This window comes from Rhinolophus hipposideros (assembly GCF_964194185.1).
Source record: "Rhinolophus hipposideros genome assembly, chromosome: 6".
Taxonomy (NCBI): Eukaryota; Metazoa; Chordata; class Mammalia; order Chiroptera; family Rhinolophidae; genus Rhinolophus; species Rhinolophus hipposideros.
Window position 1 is genome coordinate 69,535,343 of NC_138052.1, and position 24,884 is coordinate 69,560,226.

General features: G+C 36.8%; 1 protein-coding gene across 1 annotated transcript in view; it reads right to left on the minus strand.

Moving 5' to 3' along the window:
• Positions 1 to 196: 196 nt before the first annotated feature.
• The window catches only part of SATB2 (SATB homeobox 2), a 169,744-nt gene continuing 145,056 nt past the window's right edge, over positions 197 to 24,884 (minus strand). The window contains exon 11 of the mRNA XM_081052223.1: positions 197 to 1,166. Within this exon, the coding sequence (XP_080908349.1) occupies positions 705 to 1,166 (462 nt within the window). The 3' untranslated portion in view covers positions 197 to 704. The remainder of the gene's footprint in view (positions 1,167 to 24,884) is intronic.

The following is a 24,884-nucleotide window of genomic DNA, read 5'->3' on the forward strand; positions in this document are numbered from 1 at the left end:
TATTTTGTTAAATACATACCTCAAAAATTACCTATCAAGCTGCCAGATAGGAAGCCATAGAACAAAAAAAAAAAAAAAAAAAAAAAAAAAAAATCAGGGACAAACACAGAAAATAAATAGGAATTCAAAAATAGTCACCCCACCCTGAGAGCAGGCCGCAGTTTATCAAAAAGCCAAAGCGACTCACTGTGAAGTGGTTTTTTTTTTAATACATAAACAAGTCTCTTCTTTAAGAACTCATTTCACAGTCTATTCTTTCCGATGTAAAGTTCTCTGTCCCATGCAATTTTAATATATATATGTAAATATATAGATATATACATATACATATACACACACACTTGTAGCTTCCTTCATTTATTTTATAGGTCTTTTCATCCTGGAACTTGCCTGATGTCTCTCCCATAAGTGCAAGGATAAGGAAGGCATTCGCTCCTGTGATTATCAGTACTATGACCCAGTCAACTGCAAAAGTGTAACACTTTAGTGTCTTTGCCAAGGCGATCTCTGATTCGGAAATACTGAACTTATTCAGTCTACAGGTGTATCCTGTGCAACAAAGAAATGTCAAAAAAGGTAAGAAAAACTAAAACAGACAAAAAAAAAGACAAAAATAAAATAAAGCCAAAAAAAAGAAATATTTTAAGAAACTAAAACAGAAAATCCTTGGACCGATGTATTGCTTTGCCTGGTAGGAGTTCACATTATCTCTGGTCAATCTCAGCAGGCGCAGCCTTGCCTTTTTCTGCACTTTCCTCCTCAGCTTCCACTTTGTACATCTCCTCTGAGCCTTCCTCACTGTCGTTCTCCTCGGACTCCGTCAGCAGCTCCTCGTCCTTATACTCTGCCACATCCACTGCCGAGCCCAGGTGTTCCTTGAGCTTCCCATGATGCTTCACATGGTACCGCTGGTTCTGGAAGAACTTGATGATGGTGTGTTTGGGGAGATCCAGCTGGGCAGAAAGGGTGTGAATAGCTTCCTGATCAGGGTACAGGCCCACATCATGAATAAAACTTTGGAGGATCCCCAGGGCTTCCAAGGAGATCTTTGTGCGAGACCGGGGCTTTTTGGCACAACTGTCTTCAGTTGGAGGAGGTGGGGGAGGTGCTTCTTCTCTGGGAGGGGAACTCTCCTTGGTTGGCTGCGACTGCTGTCTATGAAGAACCTGATAAGTAAAATTAAAAATACATATGTTAACGTTTGACTCACGATTTTACCTTTCCAAAGCCATCATCCCTCTGAAATATGTGTTGTCTATCCAGTATTGGAATAAGGCAATACTCATTTGTAAACTCAGGTCTTGAGAAAACTTAAAAGCATTAGTGGAGATTTAGAGCATCTAATCTACAAAACAGGAGGTTAATAATAGTAATGTTTGCTAATATTTATATTCTGAGGCACAAAGAAGTTAGTCATTTGTTGCCCAAGGTCATTTGAATTCAAGCAAGTTGGCTCCAGACTCTTCCTTGCTGTTAACCAGCACGATATGCCTGTCACCTCTCTGAAAGCTAATGAAAAGAAACTGGAACCAGAGGGAAAGTGCAGGGTCTACAATTAGAACTCACAAGTTCAAGTCCAGACCCTTCCACTTAGTTGGGTGTCCTTGTGCAAGACACTAAATATCTTTAAGCTTCAATTTCATCATCTACAAAAGAAGGATAAGACACTAACTTCCTAAAGATGTTGTAAGAATTCAATGGTATAACATATGCAAAGAACAGTGCTTACCTTAGAGGTTGACAAACTTTTTCAGTAAAGGCCTGGATAGTAAATATTTTAGTCTTTGCAGGGCCATTCAGTGTCTGTTGAATGACTCAACTCTATCTTTGTAGCGTGAAAGCAGCCGTGGGTAATACATAAACAAATAAACATGGCTATGTTCCAATAAAACTTTATTTGCAAAAACAGGTGGCAGACTGAATTTGGCCCATGGGCCAGAGTTTGTCCACCCCTGACTTAGGGCAAACATCCAATATGTGACAGTCATTGCTATCAGCCTCATAATTGCTCTTAGAGTGTAAAAAGGAATGCTTGGTATTTGAGCCAGAAAAATCAATCCTTCATAAAATTAGACACTTTATTTTCTGATCACTCTGATTTTGATCCTTAATGATTTTTTTTAATATAAAAACTTCTAAATTAATCGGAAGGTAAAACTTTTTCTTAAATTATGAATTTTAAATGATTGTTTTATATTCATATTGATGGACCTTCTCAATATCACTATCATTATCACTAAACTATTAAAACTGTTTTGTACACACTTCCTAATTTCTGATTTTTTTAAACCCTTAATGTCAAGGTATTCTAGTTGCTATAATGAATTTAAATGTCTCTTTTATCTCTACCTGTTCCCCACTTATGAAAAAAAAAAAAAGTCTAGGCAAACTTATTCTTGATCTTCATAATTGCTTCTTCAGCATCATCTCTCTGCATGAAATAATTTCCCATTTTAATATTTATTTATGAACGTCTTCAATTTGACAAACGAAGAAAAGCAGAGCAGAGGAGAATAGGACCAGCTGTCTGGGCTCTCGTCACAGGCGTACGTGAGAAGGGCTTCGTGGAGAGGGCAGAGGGAGCACGGATACCAAGGAGGAAACTCCGCGGCTGCTCACTCCTCACAGCAGCTGCATGTTACGTAACCACAAGGCAAACATGTTGGGCCCCACTAACAAGTGTTATGTCAACTCTAAAGGCAAAGACCACATTTCCTCTACGCAGATTGTACCGAACTTCCAGAATCACCCCAAGACCTTTAAAAACAGTGAGTTCACTTTTAAAAAACACGTATTTCTCCTCTTACCATTCTCTCCTATTTTTATAACATCTTTTTCATGTTAGAGTAACAAATAAAACATTTTCTAGTGTTCAGGGATAAATCAGTCCAATTGGTGCAGAAGAAAACATGTCTAGTTACATTAAAGCATCATGGGTCCGACCATCCCTACCACCATCACCATCACCACCACACATGACCGATACGGTCCATTTTCTTTTCTAGCTATAAAACATCAACATCAAAGCAAGCATTTAAGAAAATAAATCTCTGCCATCTATCCTAGTCTTAGGGACCATCTGATGAAAAAATAATTTCTCACCAATGTGAAAGATGCCAGTCTCTTATATAAATTTAATAAATATTAGAGCAGATGAAATTGTTACCTAAGTAAGGTAATGATAGAAGAGGATGAAACTTTTCAAATAATAATTAATAATCAAGTAGTAAAAATAATAAAAGATAATCAAATGCAAATAAGAATATCAATCATAATAAGATGACGGCCGGTAGCAGAAAGAAATCTGAAACAGGACCATAAAACAGTGGCACGAAAGGTACATGTGATGTTGACCAATTAAAATGAATGTTCTTGGTTTTTTCTTTATCACTTTCAACTAAGACTAAGCTTGTGCGGTCTGCCATGATAAGCTGGCATCAGCATAAAAGTGAGAGCTCCATTACTTCAACATGATAATTATAGCCAGCAGGAAAAGTGGGGTTGCACGGTGGGCCTGCACTGCTGCTGGCAGCTTTGATGGCAGGAAGATATTTGCTCTGAGGTCAAACTCTGGGCAGCCTGCGCATTGTAATAAACGGATCTCTATGTCAACAAGTGAGGATTTTGTTTTTTGGTGAGAGAGACAGAGAGGGAGACTGAAATTATGTATGGAATACATACTCAAAGATCATACATTGAAGCACGAGTACCCCCTATTAGAGCAATCATGTTAATTGGAAGACAAAAGAGAATTAAAATGCCCCATTTTCTAAATTATGCTTGCCTTCTGTAGTAAAAGTCAGCATAACGATTCCATTTAATTAAATAATTAGATTGGTTCTTTAGGGGTTTTCCATTGTGCATTGGTTAGATTTAAAGAGATTTTCCAAAACTACACTTGAAGTTACTATAATCTTTCTGCATGACAGGGTTTGTTCTTCTCCTTAAGGCCAACCAGTTGGTTACATTCCCTTCCTTCTTCTTTAGAACCTAGTGGTAATAACACGTGCATATGGGGAAGCCACACGTGAAATAGAAAAACAACAATTAATAATAGCCATCACTTATTGAGCACTTAACTCTGTGCCAGACAGTTCTAAGACATTTAAATGGATTCACTTTTTAATCTTCGCAGTTCTTCCTGAAGGTGCTATTTGGATCAAGAACAATCTGGAAACATGGAGCATCTCAGGAAAACTGTTTAAATTGGATATTATAAACACAGGAAGCTGTCGGTCTGAGACAGCAGGTTTCCAAGGAACAGTGATATCCCATTATAGAAGAGAAAGATGTTTCTCAGAGAAGTAACAGCAATAGAAATAATCTACAAAGTGAAATGTCTTGTTTCTGGTCAGACAATATTCTATGGTGAGTTGGGCAGCATGGCAAAATTTATATGATGAAGGTTAAGTGCTATTTCTAGCATCTTTGAACAGATAAGGAAAGAACAGTCAAATAGAGAATGACAAGATAAGCAGATCTCAGGAGAAATTATCTTACAAGGGACCACAAAGGCCTGCCTGAGGGTCTTCAGTTACACTGACACATTTCTTTATCTATAATCCCCTTTCAACCACAATATGCATAAACCTCAGATGAAAAGACTCCCCAAATTATCTATCACAACTATCTTCATTCCCTTCAAATGTTCTAATGACTCCAAGCAGAGTTGTTTATTGTCTCTGGACACTTTTTAACAAAAAGAACTGCATAAATTTCCTCATTAGCCAATTGCAGTAACTCAGTATTATGACAATCAAAGAATTCTTAATGTTGTGTAGTGGTATAAGTAATCTGAGCACAAGGAGAATACAGCCTAATGCTGACAAGATGGTCTTTCTGAGACAAGGAGATCAATCCAAACTCTCTCTTAAAATCTTCCCATCTAAACGGAGGGAACTTTTTCTTCATTTTCTCACATCTTGACTAAATAATGTCAACTCTTTTAGCCTCTTCTTCATAGGACAGGTTTCCGAACTCCCACTTAACTCAATTATAGTTTTTCTACCTGAATTTCTAAGATGTTCAAACTTCCTTGTTATTGATCTAGAATAAATCGAGTCTGGTCTCTGCGCCAAGCAAGTGCCCCAAGTAACTCAAGTGTGAGGCCATGTCATTGGTTCCTTCTGGATGGACATAGAAGCGACCCTGTTCCTCAGCTCATTTGACCATTCAGGCTTATACTTCTCGCTGATGTTTTTTTAATCACAAAATTTTTCAATTGCTCCAACAAGACAGAGAACATCCTGCCAACTGAACAGAGATATGCTCTTTCCCAACAAGTTCTTCACACACCTGGGTTATTGTTTTCTGGGATTTTTAAAGGAAGTTTAATGGAGCATCTTCCCAGACATTTATGTAAAACTGCCCAAGTCCACAGACTTTCTAGCCTCATCCTTTTTTCCCTTTTTCAAAATGGGTCCAGTCATTGACCTTTTCTCTTCCTAAGGTCTATCATCTTTCACGTGATTTTCCCAAATAACAGAATATATTATTCTGTAAAGATAATCACCCATCCTTTTACTCTTGACTTTTGCAAACTGAAGCCTGATAATTCATCCTACCCCTATTTCGGTTTGGAATTTTCTCCATCACAATTGAACTTAAATTAAATTAGTGAATAATTCATTTCTGATAATTTCTACAAAGAGAGTTTTAAAAGGTTTATTTAAAAATCTCTTTTTCATGGCTTCCATTAATTGATTTTTCAATATGACAATTAGGGTTCATAGCACTGAAATGTCTAAGTAGCTTCACTAATAATAATGATAATAATAATAATCATTATTAGTAGTAATAATAGGTGGTAGCATTCATGATAAAGCTTATTATGAGCCAAAAATTGGCCTACATGCGATACAGTTTAATATTATTTTCATAGTAATCCTGGAGGCAGGTATTTTTACCCTGTTTTATGATGAGAAAACTGGAGTTCAGAGAGTATAGGTAATTTGTTTGAGTCTGCAAAGCATGTAATTAGCAGAACTGGGATTCTGAAACCTATCTGTCTGTTTTTAAATCCCATACCCTTAAACATTATGTTCTGCTGCCTCCTATGAGCAAGACCCCATAGGAAAATTGAACAGTCTTAGAGCAGAGGTTACAGACCATAAATAAAATATCAGGTAGTAATAAATACTATAAGCAAAAACAGAGCCATGCCGAAAGAGGAAAAGTGGGAAGTTATTTTAGATACGGTGACTCAGGGATGGCTCCCTAAGCAGGCAGCCTTTGAGCAGAGGCCAGAAGGAAATGAGGACCACACCATGGAGAAGAGCCTTCCAGACAAAGGAAACAGCAAGCAAAAAGGCTGGGAGCTAGGAATATCCTTGGTATATTTGAAGAACTTCAAGGAAAGGAGCACGTGAGAGCTGTGCCACCCAATATGGCAACTAGTAGCCAATTGTGTCTATCTACACTTAGCATTCAAGTCATTAAAACTACAGAAGAAAAACCTTGGTTCCGCAGTCCCATTAACCAATTTCAAGTGCACAGCACAGACACAGCACATTTTGATCATCACCGCAAGTTGTGCAGGTCAGCCCTGTGCTGGAGAGAAATGCCACCTGAGAGGTAGCCAGGGCCAGAGCGTGTAGGCCTTTGGCATTCTCCTGTCAGGGTGACAGAAAGTCCTCACAATGAACTGCAATCATAACCCGAGTAGGATTCGAAAGTGCCACTATTACTAGAGAGAAGAAAAATATTCTTATGTCCACATGCTAAGTGAGAAAGACTCGGCTTGTAGTATGTTACTGGACTTTCAATGGAGTATCACAAATAGCAACACTATCATAAAAACAACCAGAAAGGTGCACTGGCACTTCTGTCCTCAAGAAAATGGTAAATTTATATTTAGCTGATAGCTACCCTCTTCATCGGAGGTGCTTAACATGTCTCAAAAGAATTATGTTTAAAACAACCAACCTTGGAGGTTAAAAGAGTAAACAAGGAAGTATCCATTCATCAAATATTTCTGGAGTGTCTATAATAATTGGACCTATTGCTTGACGAAGCTTTCTAATACGGAGTCCTAGCTCCACCAATTAAGTGTTGATGAATAGGTAATAGGTAATGGGTAGGACATAAACAAATAGGTAGTTAAAAGTCTACTAAGTTCCTTCTTATTTATTTGCTGACATCTCTTTGGACTAAAATATGACACACACGTATATAAATGGACACGAAGATGGTGACAGAGGAATAAACATATTCAAAAGAGACATCAACTTCATAATAAAACCCAAGACCCCCCCCCTTGCCCAGTGACAAAGCACAATCATAATATGGACATGTTTCTCTGCCTTCAAAACGGTAATTTTTGAAAACGAAGACAAAATGGGTACCATGACAAAAGTTGACTAAGAAAGATAAAGCAGCTCTTCTTAAACTTCTCAGTGTTCAAATAGATTTTGAAGACCTCAATGAAAACCAGCTGGGAGCCATGTGTAAAATATAATGGTTTTTGCCTGCAGGGAAGGAAGTGAGATCTTGAATGATTAAGTTTAGAAAAGTATATAATTCACTGTATCATTATGGGGTGAACTGAATTACTCATAATAAGCCAAGATTTTGTGGTCTTTTTATAGAGAGTAAATGAGAAATTATTAAGGAGGTGACTGTAGAGGGTGGCTGATCAGTGTGGTGGGAATAGGTTAAAACAAATCTTGCCAAGGTGGCCGCGTCCACCTCTGTGACAAGCCTCACCCAGAGGAGTGCGCCTCACTCACCCAGAGCTGCAGCTCCTCAGTGGTCATGCACATCAACAGGAGATGGGAACACAAAGATGACATTTTTGTCAGCGTTTATTTGGAGTTAGTATCAGAATTACTTTGGCTGGTTTAATTTTACCTAATCTATGACACCAAAATATTAAATAGTTGATCCAAAAGAGGAAACCATTCTTCCACTAAAAGTTGCAAGAGGAATATATTTAACGGGAATATATTGAACCATTGGGTTAAAAACCCTGTGCATAACTCAATTAGACTGTTAAATAAGTGAATAAGTAAATGCTGCTATTTTTAATATATACTATGTATAAAATATCATATAACTGGGATATTTGTCTTAAATTTCAATAACCTAGTTCTACATCTTAATATTCCTTTTTTTTCTTGTTCAAAACCAGCATTTAAGACTATTAATTCTGGCTCAAAATTCAATGGGGAGAACTTAGCATTAACTATTATTAATGTAAATTTTACGTATCTATCTCACCTACAGTATGTGCTACGTACATATTGGCACACCATATGCCTGGCACAAAGTAAATGCTCACTTCATCTATGGTCTGCTGCACTAAATTCATTCCATATTAGCTCTTCTTTATTCTTGTTCTGCACAACTTACTATTTTTCTGGTTACTATTCCTTTTTAGCAAAACTATTTTTTAAAATAAAGAAACTTTACTCATTATAGACACACCTAGTGGCTATATGAGAGCAAATATAGTATATTTATACTTTTTACCATTTCTTGTGTTAAAAGAAATTCCAGGGCGTTGTTATATCTATAAAATGACACCGTATAGAAGTTGTGAGCAAGAATTTTGAGGTCACAAAGTCCCGGTTTTGAATCCAGTCCTTACCCCCAAAAGCACATTTTGTTACTGGTCTTGTGGCTCTGAGCAAGTTACTTTCCCTGAGCTGCAGTGTTTGTTATTCTGTAACATTTTCTGTGTAGTAATATGAGAATGAAGTGAGATAGTGCATGCTAAAAACTTAGCAGAGTTCTTGTCATAAGTAAGGTTTCCATAAGTAGTTACTGTCATTAAAAATTACACATGCATCATGAGAAGAAATTACACATGCATTATGATTTGCCTCTTGACTTTATCGCTCAAAGACATTTTCTCCAAGATACACAGCTCAGCACTATTTCTAACTTCAAATGATGTTACTTGAGTTGGCTCTTATGGTTGTAATTTCACATCCTAACATTATAAGACTTATTAAAACCCATGGTTTAGTTTTGTTGCTTTTTTTGGATTATACAGTATCCTAAGGTCAAAATTCAGGAAATCTGTTATTAAAAAAAAAAAAAAAGAAAGAAAAAAAGAAAGGTTCCATGAAGTGATGACAAATTGCAGACTACAGGTGTTAGATTACATTTTGACTCCAGGCACATTTAATATAAGTTGGTCTCCTTTTACAATTGCTCTTAGCACATACAGCTATAGAAAGGGGATCTAAAAAATATAATAACAAAAGGAGAGTGAGAATAAGAAAAAAAAAAGAGCGGTGCTCAATAAAAGAAGACCATGTCAAGAGAAATCAATACAAACAAGCAAAATGGTAGGAAGTCTGACATGGAAATATGTGTTCAATTTCATCCAGCCTTAGTCTGAGTTTCCTTTAATATTGTAACCAAGATGCTATTGGAACATTGTGTATGTTTTTAATGCAGTTTAATAATTGGTTCTCAAAATAAACACTTTGGTCAAAGATAAAAGCATAAAAACACTGTGACACAATAATCTGTTAAAATAAACTTGGGTGTTGGAGGAAGCACAGTTCTTAAAGCAGCCTTTGGCTTATATCATTTCCTCTTTGGTAACAAATTGAGAACAACTTATACCAACAACTTTGGTATGGTTTGGGGGAGGGGGAAGGAAGTGTTGCAGTCATTAATCTATTGGGAGTGGCCAGAATCTGAAAATACTGAAGAGGTAGCTGAGTGAGCTGCTTCTGTGACATAAGGAGATGAACTGACACAGTAAATTAAGCAGAGTCAAGACGAGTAACTATATCTTAATCAAATAGACACCGTACAGCTTTAAAAACAATCATATCTCCTGTTAGAACGTAAGAGAGGTAAAAGATAATCATATATTAAATCCATTGGCAATCATACCTTCCCTTCATTAGCATCGTGGAAAACATGACCAAAGCCATTCTATAAACAGGACAGACAGAATCCATGAGATGACGCAGCAAGAGCAGACACTTAGGACAGTCCAGGCCATGACGATACATCCTTCTGCCTGGGAAAAACCATCTCCCAGTCCACACATCCCAATTCCACTTGCCTGACACGCATGAGCATTTATTTCATCCTTTTCCCCATACATCTCCACCACCCTTCACAATGTTTTCTCAAAACATAAAACTGAGCCTAAAAATTAACAGAAGAGGCCTATATTTTGAAGACCAGATTCACGGTACAAGTAATACTAGAGTGTCTTTAAAGAACTTACATTTGTGTTAAAATGAGTAAAAAATAGCGTGGACATAACCAGGGCTGACAGTTACCTCTGGGATTATGATTTTTAAATGAGGACATGATTTGTTTCATTGGTATAATCAAGAAAAGAGTGACTTTTGCATCAGCATGAATGAAAGAAAAAGCTCTAAGTCAAGTTAAAGATAACCAGGGTAACTAAATGAAGAGGGAAAAAGGTTAGGATGACTTGAATGCCTGGAATTCATAATATATTAAAAGAACCAACCTGGAGATTCATAATATCACATCAATAGCAAAAGGCTAAGAGAGAAAGGTGTGCAAAGGGTTCAGGATAAGATTGATCCATTAGAATTCTTAAACAGTTAATCCAGTTGGCTAAATAATTCTCAAGTACAGTAAAAATGTGACCCAAATGAAAACAACTTCATCAAATGTCAGTGATATACAATCCAATGAGTTCTTAAAAACAGATTCAAGATAAGCTTAAAAAAATTGAATACAGAGACTATTCCAGATAAATATATTTCATCCAATAAGTTTAACCAGAGGAGAATTTTTATTCTTTTTAAGCAAGAACATGTTAAGTTAAATGGAAGTAGAGAATAGATCCATTTTTATAAGAACAGACATTATGTAGCCAGCCAAGAACTGTGTCAATGAAGATTTAAATAATGATTCCTAAGATAAAACACTAGAGTTAGAATTCAAACCACTTCCAAATCTCTTAGTATTTATAAATCCAGTGATAAAAATAATAACTTGAAAATACCCATTTGGTAAAGAATGACCTAGAAACAAGGATAATATGGGGGAAAAGAATTATGTATACTTTAAGTCACAGGATCTCAATAAATTATATAAACTTCACTGAAATAAATCAATACTCTTCGATTTACACAGATTATCTAATGTGACTTTGTAGTCAAATATCTATAATTATTTAAATCCTATAATTAAGATATTACCAAAACAACAACAAACTAATCTCCCAATGTCAATGGGTACTATCACATTTATTCTTCAGAGGAGGAAATAAATACATGAAATTTAGCTCTGGCCCCGAAATCGCAAACCATGGAGAGTAACATGTAACAAACATGTCCCTATTGCTATTTGCTGGTAAATGGAGAAAAATGCAAAAATATGTTCTGTTTAAATTTAAGCTTTGAACATAAATTCATTTTTGTGAGAATAAACATTTTCCAATTAAAATGTAAAAATAACACTAAAAATGACAAGATACTATTCAGTGTTTTAAGCTTAGGGTTAAAAGACAAAGAATTTGGGAAAAGTTAGAATACATTATGGAGAAGTTCCTCTCCCAAATGTTAATCCCACTTTTAAAAAGCACATGCCCAATTTTGTCAAAATTTGTTACCACATAAAAAGAGACAGACTTCCTGACAAAACTCAGCCAAAACTCAGTTTAAGATTAAAAATCCCCATAATTGTGATGGTACTAGTGACATTGTAGTTATGTTGTTTTCCAGATTCTCAAAGAAGGTTTAAATTATTTAAGAAAAGGAAAATTATTTAAGGAAATTTAAATTAAATTTAAATTAAATTATTTAAGGAAAAGGGTGTTTGGATTACATTCTTTACTTGGAGGGTGAGGGGAAAAGAAAGAAGGTAATCCATGTGTGTAAGGCCTCACATGGGACCATTTTGAATCCCATGATAGGTCACATTTTCTGTATAATTTTTACAGTTTGGGCACTCAGAAGTCAGAACAATCTGACAGTTATGGTTAGTGAAAATATTAGATGCTCACCAATAAAATACTACCTCAGCATATTTTTTGCTTTCTGGATGTAACCACTTAATAACAGGACTTGAGAAAATGCACTGTGTGAATCAAACACATAAAAGTACAAATATTCCTTTTATAGAAAGCAAATCTTAAGCAGTGCATTATAATCAACCATTCTGGTAAAAGACAAACTATCTGGTATTACTACACCGCTGACATATTATGGTTTATTATAACCTAAAGTCCAAACTGGGTAAACAAAGTCAAATGATCAAAGAAGGGTTTTTCTCCTCAGACTGTGAGGTAGAGGCCATTGATCTCTAGGGAGTGGCAGCAAAAATTCCTTCTTGCTTCAGCCATGACAAGGTGTTAAATGCGAGCTCATCAAACACAGCCTTTAGTTTTCAACTTCATTTAATTTCATCAGAAACTTGCTTCCGTGGTATTATTTTCTCTCATGAGAAAAAGACTATGGAAAAACAAAATGATGTGAGGTAAAACTTCCCCAAGGCTAGAGTGTTCTTTTAAATTCTAAGCCACTTGTGATTCATGGTAAAGATACTGGTTTTACATCGTCTATATTAACGATCTCACTAACTGAATCCAGGTATGGGGACACTTGTGCTTCTGAACTTTGTGGCAAGTGCACCAGGTGAGAGCTGGAAGGCAGACAGGGCCGGGCTCTCTTACTTATACTCCGGTTTCCTCAAGAAAATGAATCTCCTCCCAGGGTACCAGGGATAGTCCGTGGGAAGAGCAATTCTCAGTTCCCAATTCCCCGGGGCAAAGTAACTGGATTGGCAATTCCTTTCCCACACAAAGATTCCCCTCTCCAAACTGCAGATGAACCACTGTATTCCCACGAGGGGCCGGTCATGCCGCATCCTTATCTACTCAGATTCACAAAGCAAGTCCAACTTGGTCTCCATGCCCTGTCGCCTCGGCTTTTCTAAGCATAGTTGCTTACCCTGTGTAGGTCGTCCTCGGAAACGAACTGTCAAGTCATTATACTTTCAAATGTGAATTTGCTTAGGGGTGGATTTAATTTAATAGCTGAAAAGTCAGCACACAACAAGCCTACGTACAGATGACATTAGCAGGGAAGTCATCATTCCCGCTTTCGGTTAGTGCTCCGAGATGTCCTCGGCCAGGTTGCCTCAGTCAGGATCTGAGTGCTCGCTGACGCCTTCCCCTCACCCCATCAACCCCAAAGGCTGCTAATTATTCCTTGTAAACAGTTCTTGGGTTCATTTTCCCTTTTCCACATGGACTCCCTTCCTTGTTATTCAGACCTTTATAATCTCTTGCCTGAATTACTACAACTTCCGCCCAGTAGGCCTCCTGCCATGGCCAACGGAGCGTCTTGCCAAAGGCCTTCGAAGTGGCCTGATATTGGGTCAAGGTCTCTTGGCCTTCCAAAAGGGCTCTGTGACCTGTCCCTGCCGCTGTCCGTGCTCCCCAATCCCTGCCTTTTAGGCTGTGCTCCAAGGACTATAGAACTGTAGCCCCCACTTCTCCACCTCTGTACCCTTGCCACCACTGTCCCCTTTCCCTGGGAAACTCCTCTAGTGAGGAATTCTGTAAGGGACCCTGAGCAGCACTACTCCCTGGGAGCCTATGGGTCCTCCTCCCACCAGGTTTGGGTACGTGTGTCCGTCTTTTGTGCTTTTCTTTTTCTATCCTCACTTACATGCTATGTTAGAGTCATCTATCCTCATACCTGCCTCTCCACAAACCTGTAAGCTCCTTAGAGGTAGACTCTGTGAGACATTCATCAGCACTTAGCACAGGGTCCATCAGGCACTGTGTTCTGAGTGAATATTTAAAAACTTAAAATTTACCCTAAAATGTCAAGTATACTTCTGTACTGCTAACAGCTATGTTATATAGACCAAAAGTCTTCTTAAAATTAAAAACATGTCTAATAGCTCTAAGGGGAGGGGGAAATGGCAAGTTCACCTAGGCATCATTAAAATATATACTTATTACCAAAAATAAGTGAATGACAGTGGTTTGTAAGAACTTCTTGGATTCACACATACACTTTGTATAGGCTAATACCATGCAGTGACTCTTGCAGTTCTTTCATTTCCCCCAAATTGTCTGATTGAAAATCACTGACATTCAGAGACATACGTTTAGGCGGTTACTGCTCTCAGGGATAAAAATGAACATATTCATCAGTTTGCTTTACTCTCCCCCTCCCCAATCTGCAGAAATATTTCTACTAGCAACAGAATTCAAAAAGGCCTACAGCAGTTTCTATGACAAGGAAAGCTGCTGGAGGCAAAACAACAAATAACAATGAGAGAATCCATGTAAGACAAAGAAAGGGAACCTCTAAAAAGAAGAATGTATAAAAACGAGATGTATATGCTTAAAAATGCATCACATGTATCACGATAAAAGCCTGAGACAGTAATGACTCTCAACTGAGTGAAATTTGAAAGCAGGTGGCCTATCTACACAATGCTATGGAAAGCACTGTAGGTTTTTTCCAAAACACATACCATATGCTAAAATAAATATTCTTGGAGTAGAATGAATGATGTTCTTCATGTGTGAACAACCAGAAAAGAAAGAAAAGTAACAAAATTACTTCCAAGTATCTATTTTTGCCCCCATCCCCCTTTGATTCAACCTCTGTAGTCTCAATACCACAAGATCCAAAATGAGTACAGCAAATGGTTCAAAGTTAGGGCCAGAACCTTCCTTTGCTGCTTCCTACTTGTCTTTGTAGCATAGTTAGATTTTATCAAAATTTGTTTTTAGAAATATTCAGCTAAAACTAAATCATGGAACTATAGAAAATCTAGAAACTAAATATAAACCATTTCATTTATTCTTATAGAGACCAAAAAGCATTTTGGCATTAAAGAACATTTTTGTTCTATGTTGCAATGCTTTTAAGGTATTATATAATTACCCTTACTGAGAGTATAATTTTTAGCTTTCTCAGGGTCTCTGTTGGAATTATAACTCCAGACTGAGCAAAGAATTCTATCAAAACTCTATTATCATATTAAAACACTTGATCATGTGTTCCCTCAAGATTCCCAACTTTCTATTTCTGAGAAGAGAACAGATTTAATGAGATATTTTCAAAGTTGAGCTGGTAAAAGGAATATTTGTGAAAAGCACTGCCAAAAAGACAATTCATTTGGTAGACACAGAAAAGGCAAAATGCACCACATATACTGGAGCAATAGGTATTAAATAGTCATCTCTGAATAAACTCTACAAATCAATATGGTCCTTGTGGTCTAAACTAAAGATGACATTGCCTAAAGGAAATCTCTAAGGTCAACCAGCAATTAACTGAAAGGTTTTGATTGAAAATGCTATTGACTGCTTTTATATCAGACAGCTCCTGCTTATTATACTTCATGGGCTAAGTAGGTGCCAAGACATTAAACTGTCAATAATCTATTAATACTCAACTGTTACGCTCACTCCCCCTGAATCTGCAGGGAAAGGTATTCAAGCCAAGCGCCCGCTTCACTAATGCAAAAGCCCCAATATGGAAATCATATCTTTATTACCTCCCAGCTTAAATGCCTAGGAGTGTTGACAGAATATAAGAATATGCAGATAATAAATGCTTATTCAGATGAGTTAAACTAATATTTGTTTTTTAAGAAGTTGTTGAAGGGATGGGGAACATGTCCTAGAATCTGACTTTCTTTCTAAGCCATATTTAACAGTTTCTAAATTGAATGTAATAAACACTTTACAAAGAGAAATGAGAAGTTATTTAAAGTGGGCCCACAGGTCCCTGCCACTCAGCATGTGGAAAGCAGTTATACGTTGGGGCCGTAGGGCGGGGGAGGGACTTTTAATGAATTTAATAGAGAAAAGCACTTTAATTAAATGCTGTCAGAGTGGATTGTATTAATGACTGTACACAGAAGAATTTCAAGCGAGCCAAGTTTATTTAGCAAATAGAAACTGGGCTTTCAAAGCCTGCGAGTATTTATGTTTCCGCAGTTGCAGTACATCTAGAAGATGATGATGGTGCCAAGTGAAACCGTTGAGTTATTAGATATCGTTTTATTTATTGTGTATTATTAAAGTTTCAAAAGCCTCAGGGGCATTCATTTCATTTTCAAAATGAACTACTACACCTGATCAGAAAGGGTTAAGAGAATATTGTCCCCCACTGTTCTGTGCCCTACAATTCTGAAGTTTCTGAGTGGCTAACGGGAATGACCTTTTGGGGGTTCATCCAGTCAGAATTCACTTCATTGCATTGTGGTGGCAAAGAAATCAATGACAGTATTTCTTTTATGACTTTTTCGTCAGATTTTTTTTTTCAGTGATTTGCCACTTAGCATAATTCATTCTATTACACATAGCAATAAGCTGAAAAATGACCAAAGCTCCTAGAAATCTCCATGAAAATTTGGTGGCCATAACTTTCTTAATGAAAAACACGAGTGGCATAAACTTCTACAAAGGAAAAGGTATCGAATGTTTGACGTGGGGCAAATAGAAAAAAAAGGGGTCTTCCTCAGTATCTTCTATTCAGAGGCTGACCACAGAAGAAACCTATTATTAATGATAATATTTTAAAAACAAACAAAGAAAACATGAGCCTTAACGCATGAAAGCTGAAAAGATTGAAAAGCTGGTCTGGCTGGAAAATACTATGTGTGTGTCAAAATGATTTTCTCTACCGTTTGTAAAAATGTAATTATCTATGATATGTTATTATCCACGATATGCTACAAGGGTGAGGGATTTCAAGTCAATGCATTGGAAGCTGAGGATTCGCCTTTGGTCTTCTGTCCCTGACACCACCATGTCTGTGAGGTCACAAACCACTGCCATGATTTACCACATCCTTCTTGCAGTTATATATACACTCCTGCAGTCTGTCTTTAGATTTTAATTCAAAACATGAGGAAGGGGGAGGAGGGAAATGTAAAGATGGAAGAATAACACAAAACACAAAACCCAGCACCTATTTCCTTTCAAGAACGGAGTAATGATCACAAATGGAGACTTTCAACTCTCTAAATAAATAATCTAATTTTTAATCCTCCCCTCCATCCAAGTTATTTATTAATATCATATGTTTGATCTGTGTCTTTGTAGTTCTGGAACTTATAAGCAACTCTGCTTTCCCCATCTGTGCCAAGATGTTTCAGACTAGTCTTTGAAATGCTACAAATGCAGATGAATATGACATAAAATAGGAACTGATTACATGCACATTCTATATGTGAGTAATGGCAACCCAGAACACAGATGACATTACATGTTCGCATAGTGTACTGTACAACTCTGCTTCACATCTGCAAATATGTAGGGATCATGCAAGTACAGCATATCCATCTGTAGTATATCTGTTCTAGGAGCTCAAAATAAAGTGGTTGATTTCTTGCAAATAAAGTGATAAGAAAACGTCTTCTCCCCTGGTATATCAGCAGTTCTAATATGAAGTTATAGCAAAGAATTGTCCATTGATAGAACATACCAATGCATCCGATCCAGATTATGTTTTACAAGCCAAAGAATCTGTCAATTTGCTTCTCTCCTTTCATTACTAAGGATGTGACTGTATTAACTACACACACTGTTTAAGTATTTTAGCTCTATCTTGTTGGGAGGCTTTTATTTATCTGAAGCATAAACTCAAAGATTTCTCTCAAAAGTGTACCCCCTAAATTACACCTCCATGGAACTATTTGACATTTGTCTACCATGATTTCTTTCCATTCTTCTGTCACCACACGTTTGAGTACACTTTTGACGTGAATTGTCAAAAAACTGAAATGAGAAACATGATATTTAAAAAATACTTCGCATGTAGATATTACACTTCTACAGTACAAGTATATGCTCACTTTAGCACATTCTGTTCATTTAGATCATAATAGAAATAGAAAGACCTTTCCATATGCACATATATTTATCTTTAAGAGTTCACATCATGGATTTTAGCTTCCTAGATTTAGAGTACTTTTTAAGAAAATAACTGACTCCTCATTTTGAAGTGCACTGTCTTGGTTCAGTTTATTATGTTTAAGAAAGAAACTCTGTTAAACTAACTTGTTTTCCATTTTCTACCTAGAGTCCTTAAAAATGTTGGGTATTTCACCCTAGAAAATCACAGACTATAGACTCATTATGCTACTTGGTTCAGATTCTGCAAAATGAATCTAACAGATACTCAAGTTAGCCTTGTATATTACATACAGAAAGAAATTACACAGAGTATTTTGAACATGAAGAAATAAAATTCAAAGTAAAGGAAGCCATGAAAGGGACAGAGTAGAAACTACTGTTTGAATAAACTATTTTTGATATCTAGATGACCAAGTGAGCTGTAATACCATTCAGCCATTCAGTTCTAGAAACACCTGACCTTTCTCTTATACAAAGGTTTTCGGCATGTTTTGTTTATGAAAAATAAATACATGGATACCCACACAGCTTCAAAAAAAAATGTTAACTGTAGTCTATTGAGTGTTGTGCTGGTAAATGTTAAACAACTGGCTCTCTAGAGAAAAAAAGTCTTAATTGGATCATTTGCCAATTTTTGTAGAGTGAATAATCCCATCATGACCAGTTCTATTCTATATAAGCCTGTACAAAAACAGGTCTGCATAAAAAGCCTGTATGAAAACAGGCTTTTCAAATTCCTGAAAACTTAAAATAAGTTCCTGCAAGCTGGTCTAAGCTCACTGCAGCACGCCCTGAGTCTGCTGTAGAAAATGATACAACACCCGTCCGCTGCCTCCCAGACTTGCTCACTGGAAATCCTGTGCCTGGTCTAATTTACCTGTCAGTTTCCCAGCTCCAAAGTGATGAGGATGACCCTGACGTGATATATAATTCCATAAAAGATTCCATATCAAAAGGGGAAAGGTTATATGATTTGTAGTGAATTAGATCTCGAAACAACTTGTGAGGAAACTGAACTTGTGACCTTAGAACTGTCAAATCTATCTAGTTTGCTTGATCTCCCATTTCTAGGGTTAAACTGAGTAATAATAAAATAAATGAATTTCAGAACTTTGGCAGTTTTCCTTTAATTGAAAGTGTGCTTTTCTATCATTACAAGGGGAAGTTCCAGACTTCAACTTAATAAAAATCAGCAGTAGTTTTCAGCTACATTAGATTTCCACACTAAACAGAAACAGCTGAGGAGCCACAGTAGGTAGGTTTGGCTACGATAGTCTAAAACTCAGTGGCTGGCTTTCCCTTGCAGTTGTCCTAGCTATCAATCATAAGACAATCAACTGAATCTCTCTGAGCCCATGTAAGGTGTGCATAATCTTTTATTTTGTTGCTAATTTGTTTTTCCAAAATGAATTTGAACCTCCCAGGAGCAACATGTTTTTGGTTTTTTTTTTCACTTTGTTTTTCACATTTTCATTAAAATACTTAGATGAGGATCAGAAATAGATGAACCAACTCACAGAATGAATGTTTCAGATAAAAAGAGACTCTGGGATCACCTAACCCATGTTTTAGCAGTTTACAAAAACAGTGTAAGAAAACTAAGGAGTAAAACCCCTCATCCAAAGTCACATGCCCAGCCCTGTGACCTCAATCTATGTCACTTGCAGGGACCTTTTCTTTACCATATCATCATTTTTCCCATTAAAAGTTCATTGAAAATCGAAAGTAATTTTTATTTTTTACAAGGTGCTCTAGTTCCTGAAATGCAGACTAGAAAGTCTTGGCAAGAGGTGGCGGGATAGTGGGGTGGAGGGGTCGTAACAAACACAGAAAAATTTTAAATATTTGAGAACTTTTTACTTTAATAATGTCATACTACACTTAGATTTAAGCAAATCTCAGTCATCTATTTTAAATGTGCTTTAAAAATTATAATAAGAAGGACCTGCTTTAAAAAGAAGCATTTATGGTTTGTATTTTTGGATTTACTTTTACCATTATGTAAGCAAGACGTCACAATTTTTCAAAATTAAAATCAAACGGTTATATTTATCATCAGTTTCTTAATCCTGTGGCTCTCAGTCATGGAGCCATGACTCATACATTTATTGTAAAATGCACTTCAAATAATTTGTTACCATCAATAGCAAAATTTGTATTTATTTTTTCTGTTTTGTTTTGTTTTTCGTAAATTGGAGCTGATTCTATATCCCCTCTACAATGACACTATTCATACATACTTCCACTCCTGTTTATTTGCATTTGTGGGAGGGAAAGAGGTAGAATTCCAGGTGGGAGGCCAGGAATTGAATCACTTACACAAAAACCACCCATTATTATTTTCAGTGTGAATGATCCATTAAAGAGTGTTGTAGGATCTTAGCGAACTCTGAATCTTGGCTCAACCTATCACTAACTCAGTCTACTCTGCAAAAGTGTGTATTCATTTCCCTGGTGGCCTCTATGCAACTCAAGACCAGAGAAAATTTCTTTTCCCTTGTTTGAGTCCATCAGAGGCTGGCATAGAGCTGGTGATGTGGAGGATGCTTATTTAATACTGGACCAAAGAAATTCAAATGTCACTGCACGGCGTCATGACAACTTTGTGGATTCTAATGCACTGTGAGAGGAACACTATAAGTCCCAGAGTCTATCCAGAAGCTGAGTGGTCTTTTTGCTTTTTCAAGCTAAAAACATTAAAAATAAAAATACTAACCCACTTTTGTCATTTCTAATGCATTTTATTATGCTCTGAAGGGATTTTATCCAGGGATAAGAAGAAAGATTCTCACTTTTAAATAAAGTATAATGACTTTTAAAAGAGCTCAGAAATGTAGAAAGATCAAATGAAAGTAGACAGCTTTGAATTTCTCAATCTGTCTCAAAACAATCGTACAACATGCACCCAGCAGAGGCAAGGCTAGTTACAAAATTATATGCAGACACCATCCATGGTTCAACTGTGAAACTTTTTGAGTAAAATCAGTTCCTTTATCCTGAATATTAATACTAATAATGCTCAGACTCTACTATCATTTCTCAGGTGCCTTCCATGCAATCACCTTCTCATGTAAGCCTCAACCCTACAGGTCTGGGATTACTATCACTATTTCCAAAAAATTGAAGTGTCCTCTGCAAGACCAGAGACCTGCAATTCCAGTGGTGGCCTTAGAATGCAAAGCCATGTGTTCTGAAGGTCTAGCACTCTTTCCTCGTTATCCATGCTCCTCCTCTGCCACACTCCTTTTCTGCCACAACACTTCTGGCCGAACCACTGTTACAGTCTACTCAGATAAGCTCTTTGACAATTTACGTCACTAATGTTGAAAAAGGAACGAAGGGAAGTTAAAAGAAATCTAATTTTCATTTGCATATATTACTTTTTATTAAAATTGCTTTGAATCAGGCAATCTAAAATCTTATACAAATGGCTATATTAGTATGTATTTGTGGATGTAGTTTGTCAGTGTGAAATTGTGTAGGACACATAGCAACCCCTTATGTTTGTGTGCTACTTCAAAGTTTACCAAGTTAAATACATCTCACGATTCTCATAAAAATCCCATAAGTATTAGAATCCCCATTTTTCAGTTGAGAAAACAGTCTCAGATGGTGATAGAATATGTCAAAGGCCATATAATGAGTAAGAATGGAACCCAGCAGTCTGCTTCCTGCTGAACTTAATAAGATAATGTTCTGCTCCCCATTGTGTGATGGGATAAATTGATGCCCCAGAAAGTTAAATTTTCAGTAGCCAGAGAGACAGTGTAGGGACTCCTACATACACATACATCAGACTGTTTCAGAATTAATGCATACTCTACCAGGTGTGGGCTTGTGGTTTGTTTTCAACTATTCCTCTCAAGGCAGAGTCTAGTTCCTTAGGGCTAGAGACTAATCATAGGTAATCACAGGTTTTTATTAAAATAGCTTTGAATCAGGCAATCTAAAATCTTATACAACTGGCTGTATTAGTATGTATTTGTGGATGGAGTTTGTCAGTTCTACCAGGTTCCCAGCAAGTAGCTTCTAAGTCTCAGAAGGGCAACTAAGACTGAGCTTTCCACGCTACCCTCATGCCCTGTTTCAGCTGCAACCCTCTCTCAGATTTATGAACTTGTTTGAGTGAGTAGGCCTGAATCAAAGTGTGTGCAACCAGCACCCATGCTCTGATCCAACAGTCAAATGATGAGAATTTCATCAATGTGGGAAAGCCTTTCTCTGCAGATGTGCATTTCTGTTTCTTCTGCAAAGACAATAAATACTTTTCAAGTCGACAATCACCTATGAATGAGAAGCACTCTGACAGAAAATTTAAGAAGAAAATGTGAAATGGGCTCGCATGGTCCTAGGCCATGTGTTTTTCTGCCACAACAGCTCATTAGTAAAAGGAACTAGTTCACACAGCCTCCAAGGGCCACAGCTTTACCAACACAGGCCCAAATGTGCCAGGTGGTTCTGTTCAAGGGTCGGGTCAAATACTAACAACAAATTAGCCCATAACCCAAGTGTCAAGTAACAAGGTTGCTACTTGGAGAAGTCATCCTGGGTGTGGAGAATGAACATGACCAGGATAAAAAAAATGTCTGTCTGTGTGGTCAGAGAAAAACTAGGAGGGGAAGAGACATACTTATTATCTATCTGTTTTCCATCAAAACTGTCTTTAAAAATGCCACTCGATCACTAATATGTCTATATGTCTATATATGTATATATCTCTGTCTATCTATCCATCTATCTATCTACCTATCTATGCGATTCTTTGTAGAGCTATGTAAATCTCTTGAGACTCTATAGAATAGATTCAGAAAAATCTATTCTATAAGGTCTGTTTACTTTGGTACCTTCAAATAGACATGCTTTTTTTTTTTTAAAGATAATATTATCTCAGAGAAGCTCCACATGTTTTAAAGATATTATCCAGTACACTCTGAAAACAGCTAGAAAAAAAATGAAGCAAAGAGATGTCACCTGCGGTCAGGATCAGAAAAAGAAATAGAACTTATGGACTAACTCATAGTTTGAATTCTAGATTAAGGCAAGGTAGCCAGAGAGAAAATAGAAGTTTATTTAAAAATGCAACGGCAAAAATTGCTCAAAATATGTGTAAAATTCTTTCTCTTTTATTCACTGTAATACACGTAGTAGTGCCTAGAATAACACCTGGCAAATGGAAGGAGTTCAACAAATATTTGTTTAATAAATAAGTAAAAATGTGGGAATAAAAATGGCCAGTCTTCTCAATCATGTCTGTAACCTGAGGCCTGAAAACAGTTTTCTCAATCAATTTTAATCATTTTCACCAAAAGTCAGACTTTGCTAGACATCTAGAGAAGTATATTTCTTTCTCACAGATGAAATGTGGCAAGGCCACATTAAAACAATGACACATCAATATCCACAACTCTCTTGATTTTAGTATAAGTTTATTGTTGTTGTTTTTTTGTGGGTTGGGGAGAAGAAAGAATGCATTCTAATGCACTTTCTTTCTCTATGTTGCCTCTCTCACAATTTGCTCCATATTGCTCATATTTAATCAGTTTGCACCTTCACAAAATTTATTAGCCATGGCCCTCTGATCTTTAATGGTACAAAAAGTATTTCAGATTATTGAAAAAAAAGAAAGGAGGGCAGGAGTGAGGGACAGAAGGAAAGAAAGGAGGACAACTAAGCTTTACGTTCAGAAGTACTATGTTAAGTATGTTTAATCTTCCTATCAGAACATCAAGAAAAGGCCAAGGTGCTACAGGCTTTATATTATACCTGATTTCATTTGATCACCAGGAGGAAAATAATACAACAATGTGTATAAGAAGTACCCTGCTGTCTCAAAACTTTTAAAAATAGACATAGAGAAAGATTGTTTTATATTAGTGATTTCAGTGACGTCCAATCACTGGAGAGTGAAGAGATGTGCATCAGTAAGCAGTGTTTGTATAATATTATGTAAATGACACAGCTAACCCCGATTCTTCCCTTTCCCAATTGAGCGGAATTGGACAAAGTACCTTCCATTCATTTTGAGGATCTACAAATCAGGGAGTGTATCAGTAATCCACAGTGTGAACTGGAGATTGTACTGCCTCTCAGAAATGCAAAATATCAAAATTAGACTATTACTTAAAGAAACACAGCATTTGTGGGAGAGCAAGCTACTCAAGAAACCAAGGTTCTCTAGGTTCCCACGGGGCAGGAAAACACTGGGAGAAGTGCAACCCAGCTGTTTGACACATCATTTCCAACCAGCAGCTAAGCCTGGATGTTTAATTTGGAAAGTGGTGTGCTATGAAGGTTCAGTCACTCATACAGAGAACTCAGCTTGGCAAAAACACTAGAACAACCCCATGAAGAATGAGAAGCAGAAAGTGAACTCCAATTATTCAAATGATTAGCCTACTAAAATGATGAGCCCGCTTTAAAGAAATGCATAAGCAGACCCAGAACGGATTACTATAAAATTCTAAGTTTCTTTCTATCAGTATCAATAGCATAGTACCTGAAAACACGGATGGACATGATAAGTGTTTAAAAATTTTCAATAAAATAAAAGGCATAAAACTTTGAATACACATGGAATTTAAAATCGCTCCAGGCATGTTGTCTACCACTTGGTTTCCTATTGCTTACTTGTCCATGTTGCTTTACATAAAATATCATATAAATCTCTCTTCATATGAGAATTTTATATCAGACTTCTTAATCATACCCACAACCATCTATCCTGCTACGTGCAGGGTCCTAGGAGCCCTAAGTGCAGGGTACCACGTGGCCCTAACTTCCCAGCCCAAGGGCATCCCATTCACAAGTTACCTTCAGGTTGTCTACAGCCACTTAGCTTGCTGCTTCTCATTCTTCTTGAGATTATTCTAGCATTTTGCAAACAGAACTCTACCTTTAAAAGGCAGTATTTTCCAAATTAAGCGTTCACATGACTGGTTGGACATTAAATGTCAAGAAATTTTCTCTCCAGGGGAATAATAAGGTCAGCCAGTCAATTTCCCTCTTATAAGAAATTAAAGTAGTAAATATGGAGTGGGCACCA